The 21687-nt window shown below is 40.1% G+C and overlaps 1 protein-coding gene across 4 annotated transcripts in view; it reads left to right on the forward strand.

Annotated features, from left to right (window-relative positions):
* The window catches only part of LOC124288292 (MYCBP-associated protein-like), an 83270-nt gene that overhangs the window by 25205 nt on the left and 36378 nt on the right, over positions 1-21687 (forward strand). For 2 of the 4 annotated variants that reach the window (XM_046724808.1, XM_046724806.1), the window contains exons 2-11: positions 6330-6416; positions 6525-6679; positions 10383-10492; positions 14048-14106; positions 15413-15519; positions 16480-16654; positions 17624-17743; positions 18420-18483; positions 19336-19418; positions 19888-20009. In XM_046724808.1, the coding sequence (XP_046580764.1) occupies positions 6356-6416; positions 6525-6679; positions 10383-10492; positions 14048-14106; positions 15413-15519; positions 16480-16654; positions 17624-17743; positions 18420-18483; positions 19336-19418; positions 19888-20009 (1056 nt within the window). In that variant the 5' untranslated portion in view covers positions 6330-6355. The remainder of the gene's footprint in view (positions 1-6329; positions 6417-6524; positions 6680-10382; positions 10493-14047; positions 14107-15412; positions 15520-16479; positions 16655-17623; positions 17744-18419; positions 18484-19335; positions 19419-19887; positions 20010-21687) is intronic. The other 2 variants (XM_046724807.1, XM_046724810.1) reach the window with 2 other exon arrangements.

Below are 21687 nucleotides of genomic sequence, written 5' to 3' on the forward strand. Positions count from 1 at the left end.
AATTGTGTCGTTATTGAGTGAGGTCTGTAGGTTCTGTCTTGTGATTGCTGGTGAGACATTTCCATTGAGATATTTCGTCAACTTGTCACTGTGAGCTTTACTGAAGTATTATGTATTGTTGTTTGTTCCTTGATACCTTGCTTGTACAAAGCTCAAAACATATGTTTATATATACCGGTATGCTACTCAAAAGGAGTTAATAAATGTTGTCATGTATTCATAAGACTAGGTTGCCATGGTGATACCGAAATGCTCAAGATTAAAGATCTCTTCATCATATAATATTTTATTACCTACGAGAACGAAAATATCGGGGTTCATATTTTTCATACGATGCCCTAGGGCAAAATATCACTTTGTCATGGTGACGCGACGTCATGAGCAATGCTATGACGTCACGTTCCTTCTATGACGTTGCGTTCTACATGCGGCAACGTCGGATAGCCAGCCTATGTTTGAAAGTAGATTTGGGTTTATTTTCCTCAATTTGACGACTTCAGTAATAAACAGAATATTATATTCGTGCCCATATCATACTATGTTTACGACACTCGTGACTAAATATCGGTATATCCCTCGCTCTCGCTCGGGAAATACCAATATCTAGGCACTCGTGTCGTAAACATAGTATGACATAGGCACTCATATAATATCCTCTATATACTTACAAATTGAAAGTTAGAGATGTAATTTTACTCAATTAATAGCTTTTGTAATCAAGTATGAATACATTTGATCAATACATAAATGTACAAGATCAATAATTTCATAATCATATAATCTTATTCTTAAAAAAGGGATGGTAAAAATGTAATTTCATGAAATGAAAGTTTTTAAAATCATGTCTGTATCAATACCTGTAAATTGCCCAATTTGTCATATGACATTTTTCACTACAAGAACACAGCGACAAACCCCTGTCTAGGCCTATTGTAACATTAGATTCAAGTTGACTGATAATAATGCTAAAATACATATACTGAAAGGAATTAATAAGGGATCACATGAAAGCACAAGCGTTCCTTTATTTTTTCCAGGTTTCTTCACAAGCTGTGCAATACAAAGCTTGTGAAGAAACCTTCGAAATAAATATTAAACACTTGTGCTTTCATGTGATACCTTATTTGTTTCCCTCAGTATATTTATGTGGCAAGAGCTCGGAGGATTTGGTCGACAATACAACATATGAGTGTAAAAGTGACAGCAGATGGAGGTTAGTAGCCAAGGGGATTGCATTGTCCTTACATATAAATTATAATATATTTGGATATAGTTTGCAACATAAAACAAATCTTCTTTTTTTTTGTTTGAAATTTTATGTTATGAGATGAGAATGAGATTACAATATGGATGTGATGCAAGAAAGATGTGATGTGATGAGATGTGATGATGATGTGATGTGATGTGATGTGAGATGTGATGTGATGTGATGTGAGTGAGTTGGGTTTTACGCCACTTTTAGCAATATTCCAGCAATTTAACGGTGGGGGACACTAGAAATGGGCTTCACACATTGTGCCCATGTGGGGGATCGAACGCAGGTCTTTGGCGTGACGAGCCAACACCTTAACCATTAGGCTACCCCACCGCCCCTGATATGATGTGATATGATCCTTAATTTTTAAAGTATTAGAAGTTTCAGATTTCTCTCTGAAGTGGTTTTACAAATCATGTATGAATACTAGGGCGTCAAAGAATCCACATGAGGCGACTACAAATAGTACAATACATATCATGAATAGAGGGCAATGAATGCAAATGTTTCAGATGAATACCTGAACATGTCACTCGTTGATGTCTTAATATTATATTCAGTTAAATAATAATAAAATATATACAGTTTCGACCGTATTGACCATGTTGACGGTGGTAATATATGACAGCAATATCCACTGACCACATTACTGTCAAACTGAATATATGACAGTGTTATCTATGTTTACTGTTATCCTGGCTTGATATGTAACATTTTGCATATCTCGCTTTGGTAAATAATAGACATACTCAAGTAAAAACATTCATTTAAAAAATATTCATGAATATTTGATTTTAGTGATCATGAATAATGAATTGAATTAAGAAACAAATAAACTTTAATTCACAAAATACACTTGTGAATCGTAAGCCCTAATGAATACCACATTGAATTGAATTGTCTAGATTATGTAAAGTATTAAATTATGTGTTTACACATGTGAAATCTTTGATCTACAGAAACATCACGACACAATGGAAAGCACTGTTTAAGCATATTTGGAATGTTAGATTAGGAATTATTGAAAATTTTGCTATAATACATGTTTAGGCATGGATTGGCAATAGTTATCTTCACGTGTCACTATGAAGAAAGTAATTAGCATGAGCTTACCTTATAGTCCTGTGAACTGTCCATACTCTCCAGTCTCAATCTGATCCAGCAGCCGGGAGACTCTCCAACATATGGAATAATCAATATAAACATATCGACTATCAGGAGTCCCCACTGTGACTTCATTCCAACTTCGCTGTGGGTACCCCAAGGTAGAATTAGTTCCAGGTACCAAATACTTGTTGATACTTTGTACTTGCTGTATCAGATGACTTAAATTCTCATTATGGCTCGGTATAACTTGACTCTTTACTTCACCATTCCAACTCCACAAGTTGTAATCCAAGGGAGAATCAGTCCCAAATACCTACCATTAATATTTGTTAACAAGCTGAAACTGTGGATCCCTGTAACTTGGCTGTTGTCATCATGCTAGAATGCGCTGGGACCTGATGATGCTTTTAGTAACTGTTTTTCTTGGACCAGACGTGATTATTTTTCAGGCTACCTTGATGGAGCAGAAATATTGATGACTGAATCAGGTAGAAAACATAAAAATCTCTTCCAAATAGTTTCCATAAATAACTACAGTTTGGGAGAAAACAGGTCCATCTTTTCCATCAGGTTTCAGACAAGTGGTGTTCTGTATGACCAGGTTGTATTCAGCACAAGGATTTTCAGTTAAGATTTTTCTACGTCACTATTTAAATAATTAATTCCGTAAAGATTGTACTAATTATGTTCACTGTCTGTAACTAACGAGAAAATTACTGTCATACTATCTTAGCACAGCAGTATCTGAAACCAGTTCAAAGTGAATACGAAAGTTTCAATGACTCCAGCTCTGTGTATCTATATTTGATGAGTTTGGGATACAGACAGGTAAATAATTTATACCTGTTGCAGTAGTTAATTAGCGTTGCCCTAACTCAGTCTGTCTGCAGCCTGCAGTAAAGATGATGGGGACGATCAGACAGCATTCAGTTGCGTTCGATTTGGATTCGGAAACATCTTCATCTCCCACAGGTTGTATAAGTATACAAAGATGTGTGTCTTTTCTTATCAAAAATGTTTTCATGTCAGCATGGATTTTTTAGGTCATCGTGTGGTTTAATGAGAGAAAGACAAATCCTCTATTTATCGTGTATTTTCATGAATTTTACTTCACTTTGAAACCATATTGTCACTGAGGAAGACTCAAAGTGGTTCACTGACTGACTGAATATGTTTTTACGCCAGCTTTTAGCAATATTGCCGCAATATCATGGCAGGGGACACCAGAAATGGGCTTCACATTGTACCCATGTGGGGATCGAACCCGGGTCTTTGGCGTGACGAGTGAACGCTTTAACCGGTAGGCTACCCCACTCAAAGTGGTTCAATGGTGGTGGTATGGCCAAATTTTTAAAGCAAGACCTGGGTTTGTTCCTCACATTGGTCTGGTGTGTGAAGCCTATTTGATGTTGATCACTGGATTGTCTGGTCCAGACTCTATTATTTACAGGCCACCATCATATAGCTGGAATATTGCTGTGTGTAGCTATTTTATACATTCAAACATATAAGGTATGTTTGTTGTTTAATGTCAGGGTTGGTATTAAACAAGCTGTCTGATAGTGGTCTTAAAATACTTGAGTCTCGATCTTGTAGACACACCCAACAGATCAGTTCATCAACCTCAAATTCAGGATAAAATGCCGTTCACCAACATCGATGATGGATCAAAAGTATTGCTCCTACTGACACCCTTAAATTTTAAAGGTCACATCTAAACATCATAACGACTGCCCAATGGAACATAAAAGGAAACAATTTCTATCCCAGATTCTAAATCTCAGATAAATCTCACACCATTTTCATTAGGCTGGTGACAGTTTAAGTGCCAGTACTATGTCATCCTTAATTTAGAAATCTGCTTTCCTGACTTCGTTAGCAACCGGCGCTAATCTCAAAGAAGCAGCCAACGATTAGGCAATAAAAGCACAACAAGGAATACAGCATGGCAGCAAGATTAATAAGTTTATTTGACATTCAAGGTAATTGGTTTAGTCCTATGGAGACTCCTGCCTTAGCGACCAGAGTCCACAGAAACAGCAGCAGATCAATAGCTATAAACGTTCAATAACGCTACATGCATGATCCCTATAGAGGGACTTGTGGTAAGGTATGCCGTACATGGTCAGTGAATATTATAGGCGGATTACCTCTGTCAGAGACCTGTATGTGCATATTGTATGTGTACACTGTTTGTGATTGTGGTTTGTGTATACTCTTTGTGTATCATGTGTTCAACATGCTTGGATCAGAGCTGAGGATTGGAATAGGATTTGTGGTATCAGGATATTCTTATTGGGTAAAAGTATTCATGGCTTTGTACATTTTCAGATGGATGCTTGATAATCAGATGGATTATGTCTCTGAGATGAATATTTGATAATAAGTTGTGTGGACACAGGATTATGTCTATCTCAGATTGATAATTAATAATAAGTTGTATGGACACAGGATTATGTCTATCTAAGATTGATACTTGATAATAAGTTGTGTGGACACAGTTGTGTGGATTGATACTTGATGATAAGTTGATTATGTCTATGTCTCTAAGATTGATACTTGATGATAAGTTGTATGGAGACATGATTATGTCTGTGACAGACTGATACTTGATGATAAGTTGTATGGAGACATGATTATGTCTGTGACAGACTGATACTTGATGATAAGTTGTATGGAGACATGATTATGTCTGTGACAGACTGATACTTGATGATAAGTTGTATGGAGACATGATTATGTCTGTGACATTGACTGATACTTGATGATGAAGTTGTATGTTGAGACATGATTATGTCTGTGACAGACTGATACTTGATGATAAGTTGTATGGAGACATGATTATGTCTGTGACAGACTGATACTTGATGATAAGTTGTATGATAAGTTGTATGGAGACATGATTATGTCTGTGACAGACTGATACTTGATGATAAGTTGTATGGAGACATGATTATGTCTGTGACAGACTGATACTTGATGATAAGTTGTATGGAGACATGATTATGTCTGTGACAGACTGATACTTGATTGATAAGTTGTATGGAGACATGATTATGTCTGTGACAGACTGATACTTGATTATAAGTTGTATGAAGACATGATTATGTCTGTGACAGACTGATACTTGATGATAAGTTGTATGGAGACATGATTATGTCTGTGACAGATTGATACTTGATGATAAGTTGTATGATTATGTCTGTGACAGATTGATACATGATATTTTGTATGGACACATAGAGAATCTCACCTGAGTGTCTTTTGATATCAAATATATCACTACAAGTTGATACAGTTGCAAATATCTGAGTCTTGCCAAGGATATTTTTACTCTTATCAACGATTGTTGATATGTATGTGATATCAGAAGACATGAGGGTGAGATTCTGTTTATCGTAAAAAATCACTCTTTATTAGTTTTCAATGAAAACTGTACATATCTGAACACGGTTCTGCCATTAGACTTGCAGTGCAGTGATGTCATAGCATTGTGATGTCATCAAGTTCATGACGTCATAGCATTGCACAAAATCTACTGTCAAAATGATATCTCCTAGGAGGTAATGTTTGTTCTCACACGAGCAATATCTCCTGTGGTACAGAATTAGGGATGATAAAGGATTATACCTGTGTCAGAATGATACTTAATAATAATTTACATGGACACAGGATTATGTCTATGTCAATAGATGGGGTCTGATTTGTCAACGCTTAGATGTGGTCGACTTGATTGGTTGGTATGTCTGTTGCTATGTGTCTGTATCAGTAGATAGGATTTGATTGGTTGCTGAAAATCAGTATCTTTGTCTGTGTCAGTAGATAACTTGATTGGTTGGTGTAATATCTGTTGCTGTTTCTGTTTCAATAGATGGGACTTGATCGGTCAGAATATCGGTTGCTATGTCTGTGTCAGTTGATGCAACTTCATTGGTTGGTATAATATCTGTTGCTATGTTTGTATCAGTAGATGCAACTTGATTGGTTAGTATAATGTCGGGGAGACGAGCTAGTCGCCAAGGAAACCGGAGATTATCTGTTCATTCGACCTCACGTAAGTCATGTTTCAAAAGAAATATTTTTGAAAAATGTCATTGATTTCTCTTTTCAATTTTACTTAATCCACTTTGAAATAACCAACAAGTCACTTCATTTATTCTAGATCGACTGAATAAAGGCAAAAGGAGAGATGGTACTCCCGAGAAGTCGGCCACGCCCTCCCAGGAGGAGAACAGTGAGAACCGACCACCATCACACAACGTCATCTGGAATGAGGAGATCGAAAAACTTCAGATCAAAGAGGATGAACTGCAGAAGGTGGGTCTAAACTAGTGGTGTTCCTAATTGAAATAATCGAAGATTGGTCGAGACCAAATGACCAAGCAATCGATCACATTTTCTCATAATCAAAAACAAACGATTTTGGAACTACTGTTTTTATGTTTGAAACACTTGACGATGGAACATATCTTAGAAGTTGTCAGGGCTTGAAAACGTGTATCATTCTTAGAAAACTCACTTCACTTGCTGAAAAGTCATGACTGAATATTTCTTGAAGACTCTAGGAAGTTTATGTTCATGATATATTAGTCATCACTTTAGCAAGTAGCAAGCTGTATCATTTTACATTTATGTGAAGTTCACAAATGCAATTTGCGCAGTTTCTAAAACAAAAACAACAGAAAACCGCGTCATACTTATCTGCAATAACAACCTGAATAGGAAAATCTGAAAAATGTCGCTAACCAATTTTGTTCGATGATTGCTCGTAGGTAATAAACCAATCATCAATTGTGAGATTTCAACCTATTCCCAACACTAGTCCAAACTTCAGGATGCTGGGCAGGGGGCCAAGGAAATCAGTGAAGAGGTTAGGGGATTGGTGGTTCAGATTGGGTAAGGATATCTGTAAATGGTGTGAGGGTAGGGATGTCAGTAAGGATGTTGGTTGGGGTAGAAGTGTCAGTAAGGAATTGTTGGTTGAGGCAGAGGTGTCAGTAAGGATGTTGGTTGGGGTAGAAGTGTCAGTAAGGATGTTGGTTGGGGTAGAAGTGTCAGTAAGGATGTTGGTTGGGGTAGAAGTGTCAGTAAGGATGTTGGTTGGGGTAGAAGTGTCAGTAAGGATGTTGGTTGGGGTAGAGGTGTCAGTAAGGATATTGCTTGGGGTAGAAGTGTCAGTAAGGATGTAGGTTGGGGTAGAAGTGTCAGTAAGGATGTAAGTTGAGGTAGAAGTGTCAGTAAGGATATTGCTTGGGTTAGAAGTGTCAGTAAGGATATTGCTTGGGGTAGAAGTGTCAGTAAGGATGTAGGTTGAGGTAGAAGTGTCAGTAAGGATATTGGTTGGGGTAGAAGTGTCAGTAAGGATGTAGGCTGGGGTAGAAGTGTCAGTAAGGATGTAAGTTGAGGTAGAAGTGTCAGTAAGGATATTGGTTGGGGTAGAAGTGTCAGTAAGGATGTAGGTTGAGGTAGAAGTGTCAGTAAGGATGTAGGTTGGGGTAGAAGTGTCAGTAAGGATGTTGGTTGGGGTAGAGGTGTCAGTAAGGATGTAGGTTGGGGTAGAGGTGTCAGTAAGGATATTGGTTGAGGTAGAGGTGTCAGTAAGGATATTGGTTGGGGTAGAAGTGTCAGTAAGGATGTAGGTTGGGGTAGAAGTGTCTGTAAGGATATTGGTTGAGGTAGAAGTGTCTGTAAGGATATTGGTTGGGGTAGAAGTGTTTGTAAGGATATTGGTTGTGATAGAGGTGTCAGTGAGGATGTAGGTTGAGGTAGAGTTGTCAGTAAGGATGTAGGTTGGGGTAGAAGTGTCTGTAAGGATGTAGGTTGGGGTAGAAGTGTCAGTTAGGGTATTGGTTGGGGTAGAGGTGTCAGTAAGGATGTAGGTTGGGGTAGAAGTGTCAGTAAGGATATTGGTTGTGGTAGAGGTGTCAGTAAGGATGTAGGTTGGGGTAGAAGTGTCAGTAAGGATGTAGGTTGGGGTAGAAGTGTCAGTGAGGATATTAGTTGAGGTAGAAGTGTCAGTAAGGATGTTGGTTGGGGTAGAAGTGTCAGTAAGGATGTAGGTTGGGGTAGAAGTGTCAGTAAGGATGTTGGTTGGGGTAGAAAGTGTCAGTAAGGATATTGGTTGAGGTAGAAGTGTCAGTAAGGATGTTGGTTGAGGTAGAAGTGTCAGTAAGGATGTTGGTTGAGGTAGAAGTGTCAGTAAGGATGTAAGTTGAGGTAGAAGTGTCAGTAAGGATATTGCTTGGGGTAGAGGTGTCAGTAAGGATGTAGGTTGGGGTAGAAGTGTCAGTAAGGATATAGGTTGAGGTAGAAGTGTCAGTGAGGATATTAGTTGAGGTAGAAGTGTCAGTAAGGATGTTGGTTGGGGTAGAAGTGTCAGTAAGGATGTAGGTTGGGGTAGAAGTGTCAGTAAGGATGTTGGTTGGGGTAGAAAGTGTCAGTAAGGATATTGGTTGAGGTAGAAGTGTCAGTAAGGATGTTGGTTGAGGAGTAGAAGTGTCAGTAAGGATGTTGGTTGAGGTAGAAGTGTCAGTAAGGATGTAAGTTGAGGTAGAAGTGTCAGTAAGGATATTGCTTGGGGTAGAGGTGTCAGTGAGGAATGGGATGAAAGTTGGTTTTGGGTAGAAGGTGAGTGTGGTCAGGATGATGTAGGTGGGGTAGAGTGCCGCAAGTGTCAGTGTCACAAAGGATGTTGGTTGTGGTAGAGGTGTCAGTAAGGATATTGGTTAAGCAGTAGAGGTGTCAATGGGATAAGTGATAAGGATATTGGTTAGAGGTTGGGAGTAGTAGAGGTGTCAGTAAGGATGTTGGTTAGGTGTAGAAGTGTCAGTAAGGTGTATGTGGTTGGGGTAGAGGTGTCAGTAAGGATATTGGTTAGAGTAGAGGTGTCAGTAAGGATGTTGGTTGAGGTAGAAGTGTCAGTAAGGATATTGGTTGGGGTAGAGGTGTCAGTAAGGATATTGGTTGGGGTAGAGGTGTCAGTAAGGATGTTGGTTGGGGTAGAAGTGTCAGTGAGGATATTGGTTGAGGTAGAGGTGTCAGTAAGGATGTAGGTTGGGGTAGAAGTGTCAGTAAGGATATTAGTTTGGGTAGAAGTGTCAGTAAGGATATTAGTTGGGGTAGAAGTGTCAGTAAGGATATTGGTTTGGGTAGAGGTGTCAGTAAGGATATTGGTTGGGGTAGAAGTGTCAGTAAGGATATTGGTTGGGGTAGAAGTGTCAGTAAGGGTATTGGTTGGGGTAGAGGTGTCAGTAAGGATGTTGGTTGGGGTAGAGGTGTTTATAAGGATGTCGGTTGAGGTAGAGGTGTCAGTAAGGATGTAGGTTGGGGTAGAAGCATCAGTAAGGATGTAGGTTGGTTTAGAAGTGTCAGTAAGGATGTCGGTTGAGGTAGAAGTGTCAGTAAGGATGTAGGTTGGTTTAGAAGTGTCAGTAAGGATATTGGTTGGGGTAGAAGTGTCAGTAAGGATATTGGTTGGGGTAGAAGTGTCAGTAAGGATATTGGTTGGGGTAGAGAGGTGTCACCACAGATATTTGTTGGTCAGTTGGTGTTGGACCTGTCAGGAAGGATATTGGTTGGGGTAGAGGTGTCACTACAGATATTGGTTGGTCAGTTGGTGTTGGAGGTGTCAGCATGTTTGGAAGGGACATAGGAGGATGAATGTGTCCTTAAGGTAAGCTGTACTAGTTAGTCTGCCAGACAGGGTAATGGTTTTATGATAACTGGGGAAAGGGCATTAGAGGTCTGGGTTAACAGAGAGGGCAAATAGGTAACAGACAAATGAAATCTGTGCTGCATTGTTCAGACTGTTGCAAGTTGACACCATTTATAAATGTTTCCTGATCATTCACTGCCATCATTTTGAACTCAAATCAAAATACAAAGAAGCGACCAGTTTAACATTGAAAAAATGGTTGAAAAAATGAGTGAAAAGTATCAACACAGGTAGCACTTGTGAAATATCAACAGTTAGTTACCCAAAATTGATGGAATACTATTATGATCCATATTGTTTCATCAGATCCATGAACCTCGTCCTCCAGCTGAGCGCAAGAAGACGCCTGTCTCATCAACAGTTACAGTCCGAAAACTGAAGCCAGCTGCCGAGCTCGAAAAGCCAAAACCTAGATTGTAAGTCCTGTCCCTATGTTATCAGCATTTCTTCTGACTTATGACAACCCATGAAGATCCACATTAGAGTTGGTCTTCAGCAACCCATGCTTGTTGTAAGAGGCAGCGAACTGGATCAGGTGGCTGATGCATGTCATTGTATCCCAGTAGATTAATGCTCATGATGTCAGTCACTGGATTGTCCGGTCCTGACTCAATTATTTACAGACTGCCATCATACGGCTGGAACAGGGCTCCAGATAACTTTTGGGGGTGCGAGTGTACTTACGCATCATATTGCAAGTGGAGGTGTACTGAGAATTTTGAAGGAGTACTGACATGTTTTTGTGTGAGCGAGTTGATGTGGTTTGTCTGGACGATTCATCGATCACTATTTCCAACCATGTATTTGTATTTGAAGACGCGGGAGAAATAACTGAGCGACCGTGTGATGCGCGAAATGTCAGGTCCGACTGGATATAAATAGGAACAGTGTAGTTTTTAGCCAATCGAAAAATAGTGACGCATATCATTGCATGGCAACGCAAGTGATTCCTACTGTCGGGGTTTCCTCATGTGTCAAATCGTGTTTCGCAAAAGAAACTTGACAAGTATTTATCCGAAATAGATTTCCATTAGAGGTACAAAGGTGTTTATGTGCGTACACGATACGCTTGAAATCTTATATTATGTCGTACTTAATTGATTTTGAGACGTACATTACGCCTGTACGCCCCTTATCTGTAGCCCTGTGGAGAATTGCTGAGTGTGGCATGAAACAACATACAAGACTCACTCTCTTAACACCCTCAGATAATCTGTCTAATGGTGAGAGACTGGGTTGTGAAAAAATTCCAGTTGTGAAATCTGTAATGAAAAATTCAATAATCTTGACAGGACTTAAATACATGTCCGCCTAATGCAAATAAGAAGACTGAGATAATATTTGGTACTCAAAGTCTGTTGCATTACACATAATATTTACTTTCCTCGAATGAAAATCACATTAATCTTGAGTGTTTGAAAAGGGTTTGGTTTGTGGAGTGTCTTCAGGATAAAAAATCTGTAAAAGCAGAACTTTTTGTTGTTTTGCTTTCATTGAAAACAAATATGGTACAAGTTTAAACATTTCAGATAAAATGTTTGTGCATAGTTTAGATTATCAGTCAAAGTAAATATTTTTTTCATTTCTTATGACTGCATTGGTAAACAGGTTTATTTGTCCATAGGAACATGAGAGCGTGAGTCGACAAAAGCTCAAACTATTAGAGTGGGTGAATGGTGGCTCAACTGCATGAGGCTCTGCAATTCACTGAGTTGTCTCCCTTTCCCATACTACAGTCAATCATAGGTTCAAATCTTGGAATCTCACCAATAATTATCCTTGGTGCAGGGATTTATGGGACGAGAATTCCTGCGTCCTATATGCACAAAAATTGACGATGGATGCAACATAATTTCTTTGCACTTCCACATGGACGCAGAAAAAATACTTTTTGGCGAAAGATCCAGTCAAGTCACAATTAGTTTATCACAGAGTTCGCTACTAGCCGGATTATGGTATTATTTGCAATTTAATTACTGTAACAATGTGATGATCATGATACACAATACAATAACAGTAACTAAATTACAACAATATTACAACATAGTATTAATAATAATATTTAAGTGTCTGGACCCCCATTTTGTTGTCCAGGCCCCCATGAAAATTAAGAGTATGAGTCCCAGGGACCCTCAGATACAGGAATCAAGGTAGATCCCTGTTGGTGTGCCAATTATACCAATGTTCATACCAGTACATACAGTCAACTGGGTTTTATCTCACATTATGTGAGAACAAAGAAATTTCAATCAAGTTTATTAAACAGGAACGATTTTTTATGCATAGACAACTTCTTTATTAATGGATGCCATGTTTCTGTGTAGATGCTAACACTGTTGTTATCAAGCAAGTGATGATAACAGTGCAAGCATCTAATAATAGTAAGTCCATTTGTATAGCGCGCCCTATATCCAATCACCAAGTGGTTGCTCATGGCGCTGACATATATACATATTTACAGCTGGAGTTCATTTATATGTTATAGTGCTTCTTGAACAGGAAAGGTTTTAAGTTAGACTGGAAGCTGGCTATTGAGGGGGATTCTTTGAGAGACCAATGCAGATTGTTCCAGAGGATAGCTGACAAGTAGGAAAAACGTCGATGTCCGTATGTCTTCAGACGTGTATTTGGGACGATGAGCAGCAACTGATTGGCTGATCTAAGAGTCCTGGTTGGAACCTACTCTCTGACAAGACTAGAGAGATAGGATGGAGCTGCATTGTTAAGACATCTCTACGTCATGTTAAGTATCTTGTATTCTATCCTGGCTGGGAGTGGTAACCAGTGCAGACGCATGAGGATTGGGGAGATGTGGTTCTGCAGATCAATCTGGCAGCTGCATTTTGGACTTTTTGCAACCTGGAGAGCAGGTCTTTGCCGATAATTCAAAAGGACAAGTACACAAGCCTGGCCAGAGTCTACCGCTCCAAGCAAAGTGTCCATTACATGAAGTAAAGTTGTCTCAGTGCTGTGACTGCTCCGATACGCTGACTGAAATTCATCATATACACTGTGGTTTTTCAAATAAGCAGTAAGGCGAGTCTTTACAGCCATTTCCAGCACCTTGGACACAAAGGATAGATTTGTGACGGGTCTGTAATTGGCCAAATCATCAGTGTCAAGGCTTGGTTTCTTCACCAAAACGTCGCATCAATTCCAATAAAGAAGTTGTCTATCCTTAAAAATCGTTCCTGTTCATCATACCAGCTTGTAAATGCCTCTTAAGGAAGTAAGAAAGTGATTGTCGAAGCCCTACTCTGCCACTCTTGTGGTGGGCCAGTGGTTGATGTGTTGCTTAGTGAATCATTCTAAAAACCAAGGTTTGATTCCTGACATTCATAGTGTGTAGCCTGTGCATGTTGCCCATGAAGAAGAATGTTCCCTACTACTCTGCATAATGTATCCAATTTATGCAATATTTCAAGCATTCATAAAGTCAAGCCTAGGATTCTTTCAGCGGACTGATTATAATATTACATTTAATAATAATAATAATAATAATACCTCCTGATCTCTTGGTACCAAATCAAGCACTCCGAGAACAACGGGGAGTCTGACAACAGTTTACCTAGGATGCAAGCTAGACATTTCGTCAGACTCCCTGTTGTTCTCGGTGCCCTTGGTTTGGTACCTCCTGAATTCTTGGTGCATATCAGAAGAGTGCCCGGGTTCTCATCTGGGAGTACAGCCCTTCTGACACTCTGGGTAATGCAGAAGGCTGCAGTGTTGGGGAGTCTACATATTCTCCAGAAAGTTCTTGGTGGGTTCAACTAGGAAGCGTTTCCTTGGAGAAGTCCCATTCGCTGTCTGGGCTGCATGCCCAGATCACCCGAACCCTCTCTGCTGCATTCTATCTTTAATCTGTAAAACATAATATTGGTAATGAGGAGGAAATTCTTTAACCACTAGGCTACCCCTAGCTGAAGAGGAAGACATGAAAAATTATCCAGTGTGCGTGTTTCTGTTTGCAGCGTGACTGTCGCAAAGCCAGCGCCACCAGATGCTCCAATCAAACCTATCGACCACTCAGGTAGGATAAACTCAGCTAGATTTCATTTTGAAAAAATGCATATAAGAGTTGAATAGTCTGCCATTTTGTTCGATTTTTAATCGGTCTGTTATTGCTTTTGGTAACCTCTGGTAAACTAATCAGAATCAAGTATTTTGCAAATTGATGCTATACTGACACATTTGTACTGCTTTCATATTTAATAATCTGAAACCAACAATTGGTAAAGCAGGAATTGTACAGGTAACACATGTACAGAGAAATATGGGTTCAAAGTTTTCTCAAATGGGCAATGGAAAGCTAGGTTCCCAACAGCCACTAATCCAATGCGAGTTTGATTAATGTTTTCAGGATTACATGTGGCTGCCAAATAAGCAACATTACACACACAGTCTTCAACTTAAGCCCTAGTCCAGCACCAGATTCCTGAAAACTTTGGTTTTTCAGCTTAAGCCTCTAGTCCAAAGCCAGATTTTGAAAAACTTTGGTTCTTCAACTTAAGCCACTAGTCCAAAGCCAGATTCCTGAAAAACTTTGGTTCTTCAACTTAAGCCACTTAAAGCCACTAGTCTTTGGTTCTTCAAAGCCAGATTCCTGAAAAACTTTGGTTCTTCAACTTAAACCACTAGTCCAAAGCCAGATTCCTGAAAAACTTTGGTTCTTCAACTTAAGCCACACTAGCCACTAGTCCAAAGCCAGATTCCTGAAAACTTTGGTTCTGAAAAACTTTGGTTCTTCAACTTAAGCCCACTTAGTCCAAAGCCAGATTCCTGAAAAACTTTGGTTCTTCAACTTAAGCCACTAGTCCAGTCCAAAGCCAGATTCCTGAAAAACTTTGGTTCTTGTACTTAAGCCACTAGTGGTTACACCTGAAAACTTTGGTTCTTCAACTTAAGCCACTGGTCCACACCAGATTCTGAAAAACTCTCCTGAAACTTGAGAGTCATGCAATGGAATTCAAACTAAAGACCTTTCGATCTGAAGTTGGACATCTTGCCCACATAACAAAAAGACGCCCATGAGCCTACAGGGTAAAGATGTCATCTGTGGATAAATCCACACCCTTCGGGGGGCGGTGGGGTATCCTCATGGTTAAAGCGTTTGCTCGTCATGCTGAAGACCAGGTTCAATGCCCTACATGGGTACAATGTGTGAAGCCCATTTCTGGTGTCTCCCGCCATGAATTTGCTGGAATATTGATAAAAGTAGCATGAAAATAAACTCATTCACTCACTCACTCACACATCCTGCTACATTAAGGCTAGTAGACTCTCAGGCTTCTCCTGGTATAATTTGAGGACATTCTGGCATTTTCTGTGTGTTGTAGGGTTTGCTGGACCTCGTTACAACCCTGATGGCAGCGTTATCAAGCACAGCATTCTGGGAAGCTACAACGATTTCCACAGGCAAGCTGTCAAGAAGGGAGACCTCATTGTAAGTGTCTGTGTTTTATGATTGATTGATTGGTGTTTTACGCTGCACTTAGCAATATTCCAGCTATATGGCGATGGTCTGTAAATAATTTTGGACCAAACAATCCAGTGATCAACATCTTGAGAATCGATCTACGCAATTGGGATACGATGACATATGTCAACCAAGTCAGCCTGACCACCCGATTCCGTTTGTTGCCTCTTACGACAAGCATGGGTTACTGAAGACCAATTCTTACAAAATCTGCCTTTCTCACTCGTTTTTCACTCGTTGCAGCTTGTAAGTGAAAGAAAGACAAAGGGACAGCCATTGATACTATGTGTGAAACCCATTTCTGGTGTCCCCTGTCGTGATCTTGCTGGAATATTGCTAAAAGTGGCATCACACCAAATTCACACAGTTTACATCTGAGCTTAGCATTCACTACAGCCTTGGACCAGTGAAAATCTGGGTTGGAACTGATCTTCAGTAAATAATGCTTGTGGTCAGACTCACTGACTTGGTTGACAACATGTCATCATATCCCAATGGCGTAGATCAATGCTCATGCTGTTGATCACAGGATTGTCTGGTCCAGACTTGATTACTTACAGACTGCCGCCATATAGCTGAAATATTGCTGAGTGCGGCATTGAACAGTAACCACACAAGCACAGCATTTTGGCCCATATATCGAAATATCCACATCATGATAATTGCGCACCCTTAAGCATCTACAGCCGGAACGAGCTGTTTTAGTTTGTTCTGAGATACAGAAATCAAATATACTATTTGAATGCTTCACTCACTTGCACTGATATCGTCATACTGGAGTAGTGGATCTGATCTTTATGTAATTGCTCTGTCATATTGAAATCTGACCAAGACAACTGACAGCATGAGTGAGTGAGTGAGTGAGTGACCAAAGTGATATGATTACATCAACCCCAATTCTGTGACCTCTGACTCTCCTGATGACAGGATATCCCGAGTCCACGTGACGCTGACACCCAACCCTCAGCTCCAACACTCAAGTATGAGAGGAAGAAGAAGATGGTGAAAGACAACATCCACTCCCAGGCGGACGAGAACAATGCACTGAGGAACTGGCACCTCAGGATGATGCAGAGGAAGAAGCAACAGGGATACATCTCAAGTGAGTTGCCCCATTCTGTGTCTCGGCAAATCACCATCAGATAAGAAGTTCAACTATAACAGTCTATACTGGTCCAAAATTAACATATGTCATAAGTCGAATAAAAATAATATGAAATAAAATGAATAAAAGTCAATGCATGGGGATATACTTTGCTGGACCTGATGTTGCATGTCTGGAGTTGGATCAGGTTCTGTTTTCAGGAAGTGATCTTACTGTGCAACTGTCGTAAGTCTTGATAAAGTATGGGAGTTACAACTGTTGTATCGTCTTGGCCTTGGCTACAAATAAATATATTTTCCATTAAAATCTGTCTAAACAACAGGGCCACGATTGTACAAAGCGATCTCAGTGCTACGACCATCGTAGGCCTATGTTAAGTATGGGAGTTACAACTGTCGTAGCGTTAAGATAGTTTTGTGCAGCCGGGCCCTGGCAACAAATGAAAATATTTTTCCATTATACTCTGTAAACCAACCAAAGCGGTCTTGTACAAAGCGTAGTCTCATGGTGCGATACCATCGTAAGCCTATGTTAAGTATGGGAGTTACAACTGTCGTAGGGTTAAGATAGTTTTGTGCAGCCGGGCCCTGGCAACAAATGAAAATATTTTTCCATTATACTCTGTAAACCAACCCCCTTGTACAAAGCGGTCTCAGTGCTACGACCATCGTAAGCCTATGTTAAGTATGGGAGTTACAACTGTCGTAGGGTTAAGATAGTTTTGTGCAGCCGGGCCCTGGCAACAAATGAAAATATTTTTCCATTATACTCTGTAAACCAGCCCCGTTGTACAAAGCGATGTCAGTGCTACGACCATCGTAAGCCTATGATAAGTATGGGAGTTACAACTGTCGTAGCACTAAGACAGCTTTGTGCAAGTGGACTGTGACATGTTAACCCTGCCATGATATATTTTCCTTAGATATATGATATATGTGCATGATATATCAGTGAGGTTGTTTACAGAGCTGCTGCAGAAGTCTCCAGAAGACCTGGCCATGAACCAGGCAGACAACTTCCGCTTCATCCAGGAACAGAGATACATCATAGACAGGACCATACCCGCCATGGACTATGGCAAGGGATGTAAGTCTTCCTTCTCATGGGCGAGCAAGCGAATGTAGTTGTACGCCGCTTTTAGCAACATTCCAGCAATATCACGTTTGGAACACCAAAATGGGGTGTACCTATGAGAGGAATTGAACCCGGGTCTTCAGCATGACGAGCAGATGCTTTAACCATTAGGCGGCCCTACCGCCCCACCTCATGGGATCCAAGCACTTGCAGCACTGCTACACATCCTGACCGGGGTCTGTTTCTCTAGGCTGTTTTAATGTTGTAAAGACGATCTGAGCTTCAGCACTTCAACACTGACTTACAACAGTCGGAATGCTGAGATGGCTTTGTGGAATGAGTGAGTGAGTGAGAGTTGGGTTTTAGGCCGCTTTGGGCAATATTCCAGCAATATCACGGCAGGGGACACCACAAATGGGCTTCACACATTGTACCCACGTGGGGAATCGAACCCGGGTCTTCGGCATGATGAGCGAACGCTTTACCACCAGGCTACCCCAGCGCCCCTTTTGTGGAATGAGCCGATGATGATGATGATGATGATGATGATGATGATGAGTGAGTTTAGTTTTACGCCACACTCAGCAGTATTCCAGCTATATGGCGGCGGTCTATAAATAATCGAGTCTGGGGTAACTAATGATGTCACAATGTGTTGCACAGTAAATCACTGAAGATTTTATTGCAGACCGAGTGGGCAGTGAGTACTGGAAGCAGCAGGAGAGGTTCGGTGATGAAACGGTTGGAATACAGTGAGTTCACCTGCTATACAATCCACGAATTGAACCTTATTTCACTTCTTATCATAATCAGCATCACTGGGACCAAATCTGACATATCAGCCCTTTTGGCCTAGAGGATCTACTTAAGTGAGGAGCTATTCGGGGGTGTTTTTTCAGTAACATATGTTAATTTCAGATAGTACATGTTAGTCTATCCTTCAAATTTTTTTTGTGGACTAAACAGGGCTCGATTTAGTGCTTTGTTACTTGCACTGGTGCAACCCAATATTACAAAGTGCAACCTAGTTTTATTAGTCTAACTTGCACCAGGTACAAGTCAATTTTTGAGTTGGTAAACTTCTGAATAAAACATCTAAATAATTCAATAACATATTTCTGATGTTACATATTGCAATAGAAACAGTGCAACTGGAATTTCACTGGTGCAACTAGGTTCTTATCTTAGGTTGCACCTGGTGCAAGTGGGTTAACATCTCTTAAATCGAGCCCTGCTAAGTCTCCTGACATGAAAATATCTGTAGGCATCATTTCCAGTCCATTGTGACTCATCGTCACATGAACTATTGGTATCTGAGCGTAACAGATGATACAAAATTTCAGACAACATGCCAAAGTTACTGACTGAAGAGGTATTGGAGGGACTTCCTATAAATTTGCTTCTTAACCTTCTGTTAAGACCAAGACCCATTTACTCTTGTGCTAAGCCAAACAGTGTTAGTGTAGGGTAACATTCAATGACAGATTTATATAAACTTGTTCCTGCTGTGTGGAATATATTCAAAGAGTCTTCACGGTACATGTTACTGAGCTTCATTTCATTGATATTCCTGATTTTACATCAAACCTGGTATTTGTCTTCAGTATGGCCTTGACCCAGACAGAGAAAGGTTACCCAGTACCCGTGGAGCATGTGGGACTTCCTCAGACCATTCGGAAGGAAAAAGGTAAAGTGGGGATGGAGAAGACTCCTTAAGCCTTGCCAGAATATTTCTTGTTTTGCGTCATTTGGTATGAAGAAAACTTATACTATTCTACTAAAATATTAACAGGTCTGAAGGACAGTCCCGTTTTTATAATGCCAGCCCTTTTGAAATTTTACTGGCCTCAGGCCTAATGACCAGCAGCACTCATGACATGGCGTATGGGAGGAATGTGCAGAGTGACGCGGGTTAAAAAGGAGGGAAGGACGCATTTAGGATGACCATGGTGAATCTTCGTTTTTTGTAAAGACCAGCAGATCCTTGTAGTTAAGGGAGGCAACTCTGCACATTCATTGGTGGAGTATTTGCAAACTGGTCCAACCATGAATCAGTTGATAAGATAATGTCATCAAGGTCATCAAGGGCACACAACTTGTGTGACATGTAAAATTATATTTTAAAACTTCCCCTTTCCCTCCTCCATGTGTTACAGGCTGCCCCTGGAGCCCCAGCTACACCGTCCCTGTGTTCTACCCCTGGCACAAAGCCCCCTTCTACGAGAAGCGGAAGAAGCAGCTACAGTCCGTCATTGACGAACTCGATCCTCATCAACCTGTGAGTTCACTTCCTGTACTGAACAGACAGGGGCGGATCCAGAGGCGGGGTGCGCACCCTCCCTCTACCCGTAACCTTTGGACTTCATGATTTATGTGCACCCCCTTTCTCCGAAATCCTGGATCCGCCCCTGAGAGACATGTTGCTTTTCACTAATTTCTTACATAGAGATTATTAACCGAGTGTGTTTCCGTATCATTAATATCATATATTAGGAATAAAAATTGTAATCTCATTATCAAAATTACTCTAAAGAAAGAGGCAAATTGTATGTGTATTTATATGAAGAGAATCGAGCATTTGCTTAAGAATACTTAGCGATACACCAAGGTGAAGGTCATTCATGACGGCGGCATATGGTTGTGACTAGTCACAGTGCAAACATAACTGATGCTTAAAATAAGATCTTTCTGTCTAAAAAGAACAAGAAAATCGGGTTTTCCTGGCAGTGTTTCTATTTTCATTGCGGGTAATCACCTCATCAATATCAGTTTCGGATACCTGATGGAATTGATTCGTCGTCTGTATTGTGATCGATAGATCGAAATCCTTGGTTGGTACCTTTCTTCGACGACTGCCTCTCAGTCGTGCCTCATAATCCGTACCTTCAATATGAACGAAGTTCTCCATTTCATGTTTTCCAAAGTCAGTTACTGCAGTAACGACTCCAGAATCTCTGTCATCAATTTTTGCAGAATCACCAATTTTGAGAATGGGGGCAGCCATCTTTGTTTACAAACTGGTCCACGCAATGTAAACTCACGACGATGTCATCAATGAAATGTTAACGTTTAAGGATTCGCATGGCGTGTATGGAGTTTTGTGAAAGTAGTTCCTGGATTGACGTAATTTGCATAGTTATCAGATTTGGATACCAAGTTTATCAGATTGCTTTATTGCACCGATAACACCCTCCATTACATGATAATGTGGGTTACAGGTGTCACTAGATTGGAGTAGAATGTTCACTTTCAAAATCCTGTAAACGCTGTTCACACTTTACAAGCACTGTTCTCGCTCAATGCTATCTGAAATGTCAATATGATCTGTCTTGACAATATGATCTGTCTTGACAATATGATCTGTCTTGACAATATGATCTGTCTTGACAATATGATCTGTCTTGACAATATGATCTGTCTTGACAATATGATCTGTCTTGACAATATGATCTGTCTTGACAATATGATCTGTCTTGACAATATGATCTGTCTTGACAATATGATCTGTCTTGACAATATGATCTGTCTTGACAATACGATCTGTCTTGACAATCTGTCTTGACAATATGATCTGTCTTGACAATATGATCTGTCTTGATGATCTGTCTTGACAACAACTGTCTTGATCTGTCTTGACAATATGATCTGTCTTGACAATATGATCTGTCTTGACAATAAGATCTGTCTTGGCAACATGATTGACAATATGATCTGTCTTGACAATATGATCTGTCTTGACAATATGATCTGTCTTGACAATATGATCTGTCTTGACAATATGATCTGTCTTGACAATATGATCTGTCTTGCAACTGTTAGTATGGTAACCTGAAGAATAATCACAGATTTTCCGACATCCCGAGCGACTAAATTTTTTGTGTGATCCAAGTTTGTTTCAACGCTTATTAAAATGAGGCAGATAATCTGTAGGTGGTCCAAGATATTTTTTATAGATT

Source organism: Haliotis rubra, unplaced genomic scaffold (genome assembly GCF_003918875.1).
Source record: "Haliotis rubra isolate DU_JTF1 unplaced genomic scaffold, ASM391887v1 Scf414, whole genome shotgun sequence".
In the NCBI taxonomy this organism is placed as follows: Eukaryota; Metazoa; Mollusca; class Gastropoda; order Lepetellida; family Haliotidae; genus Haliotis; species Haliotis rubra.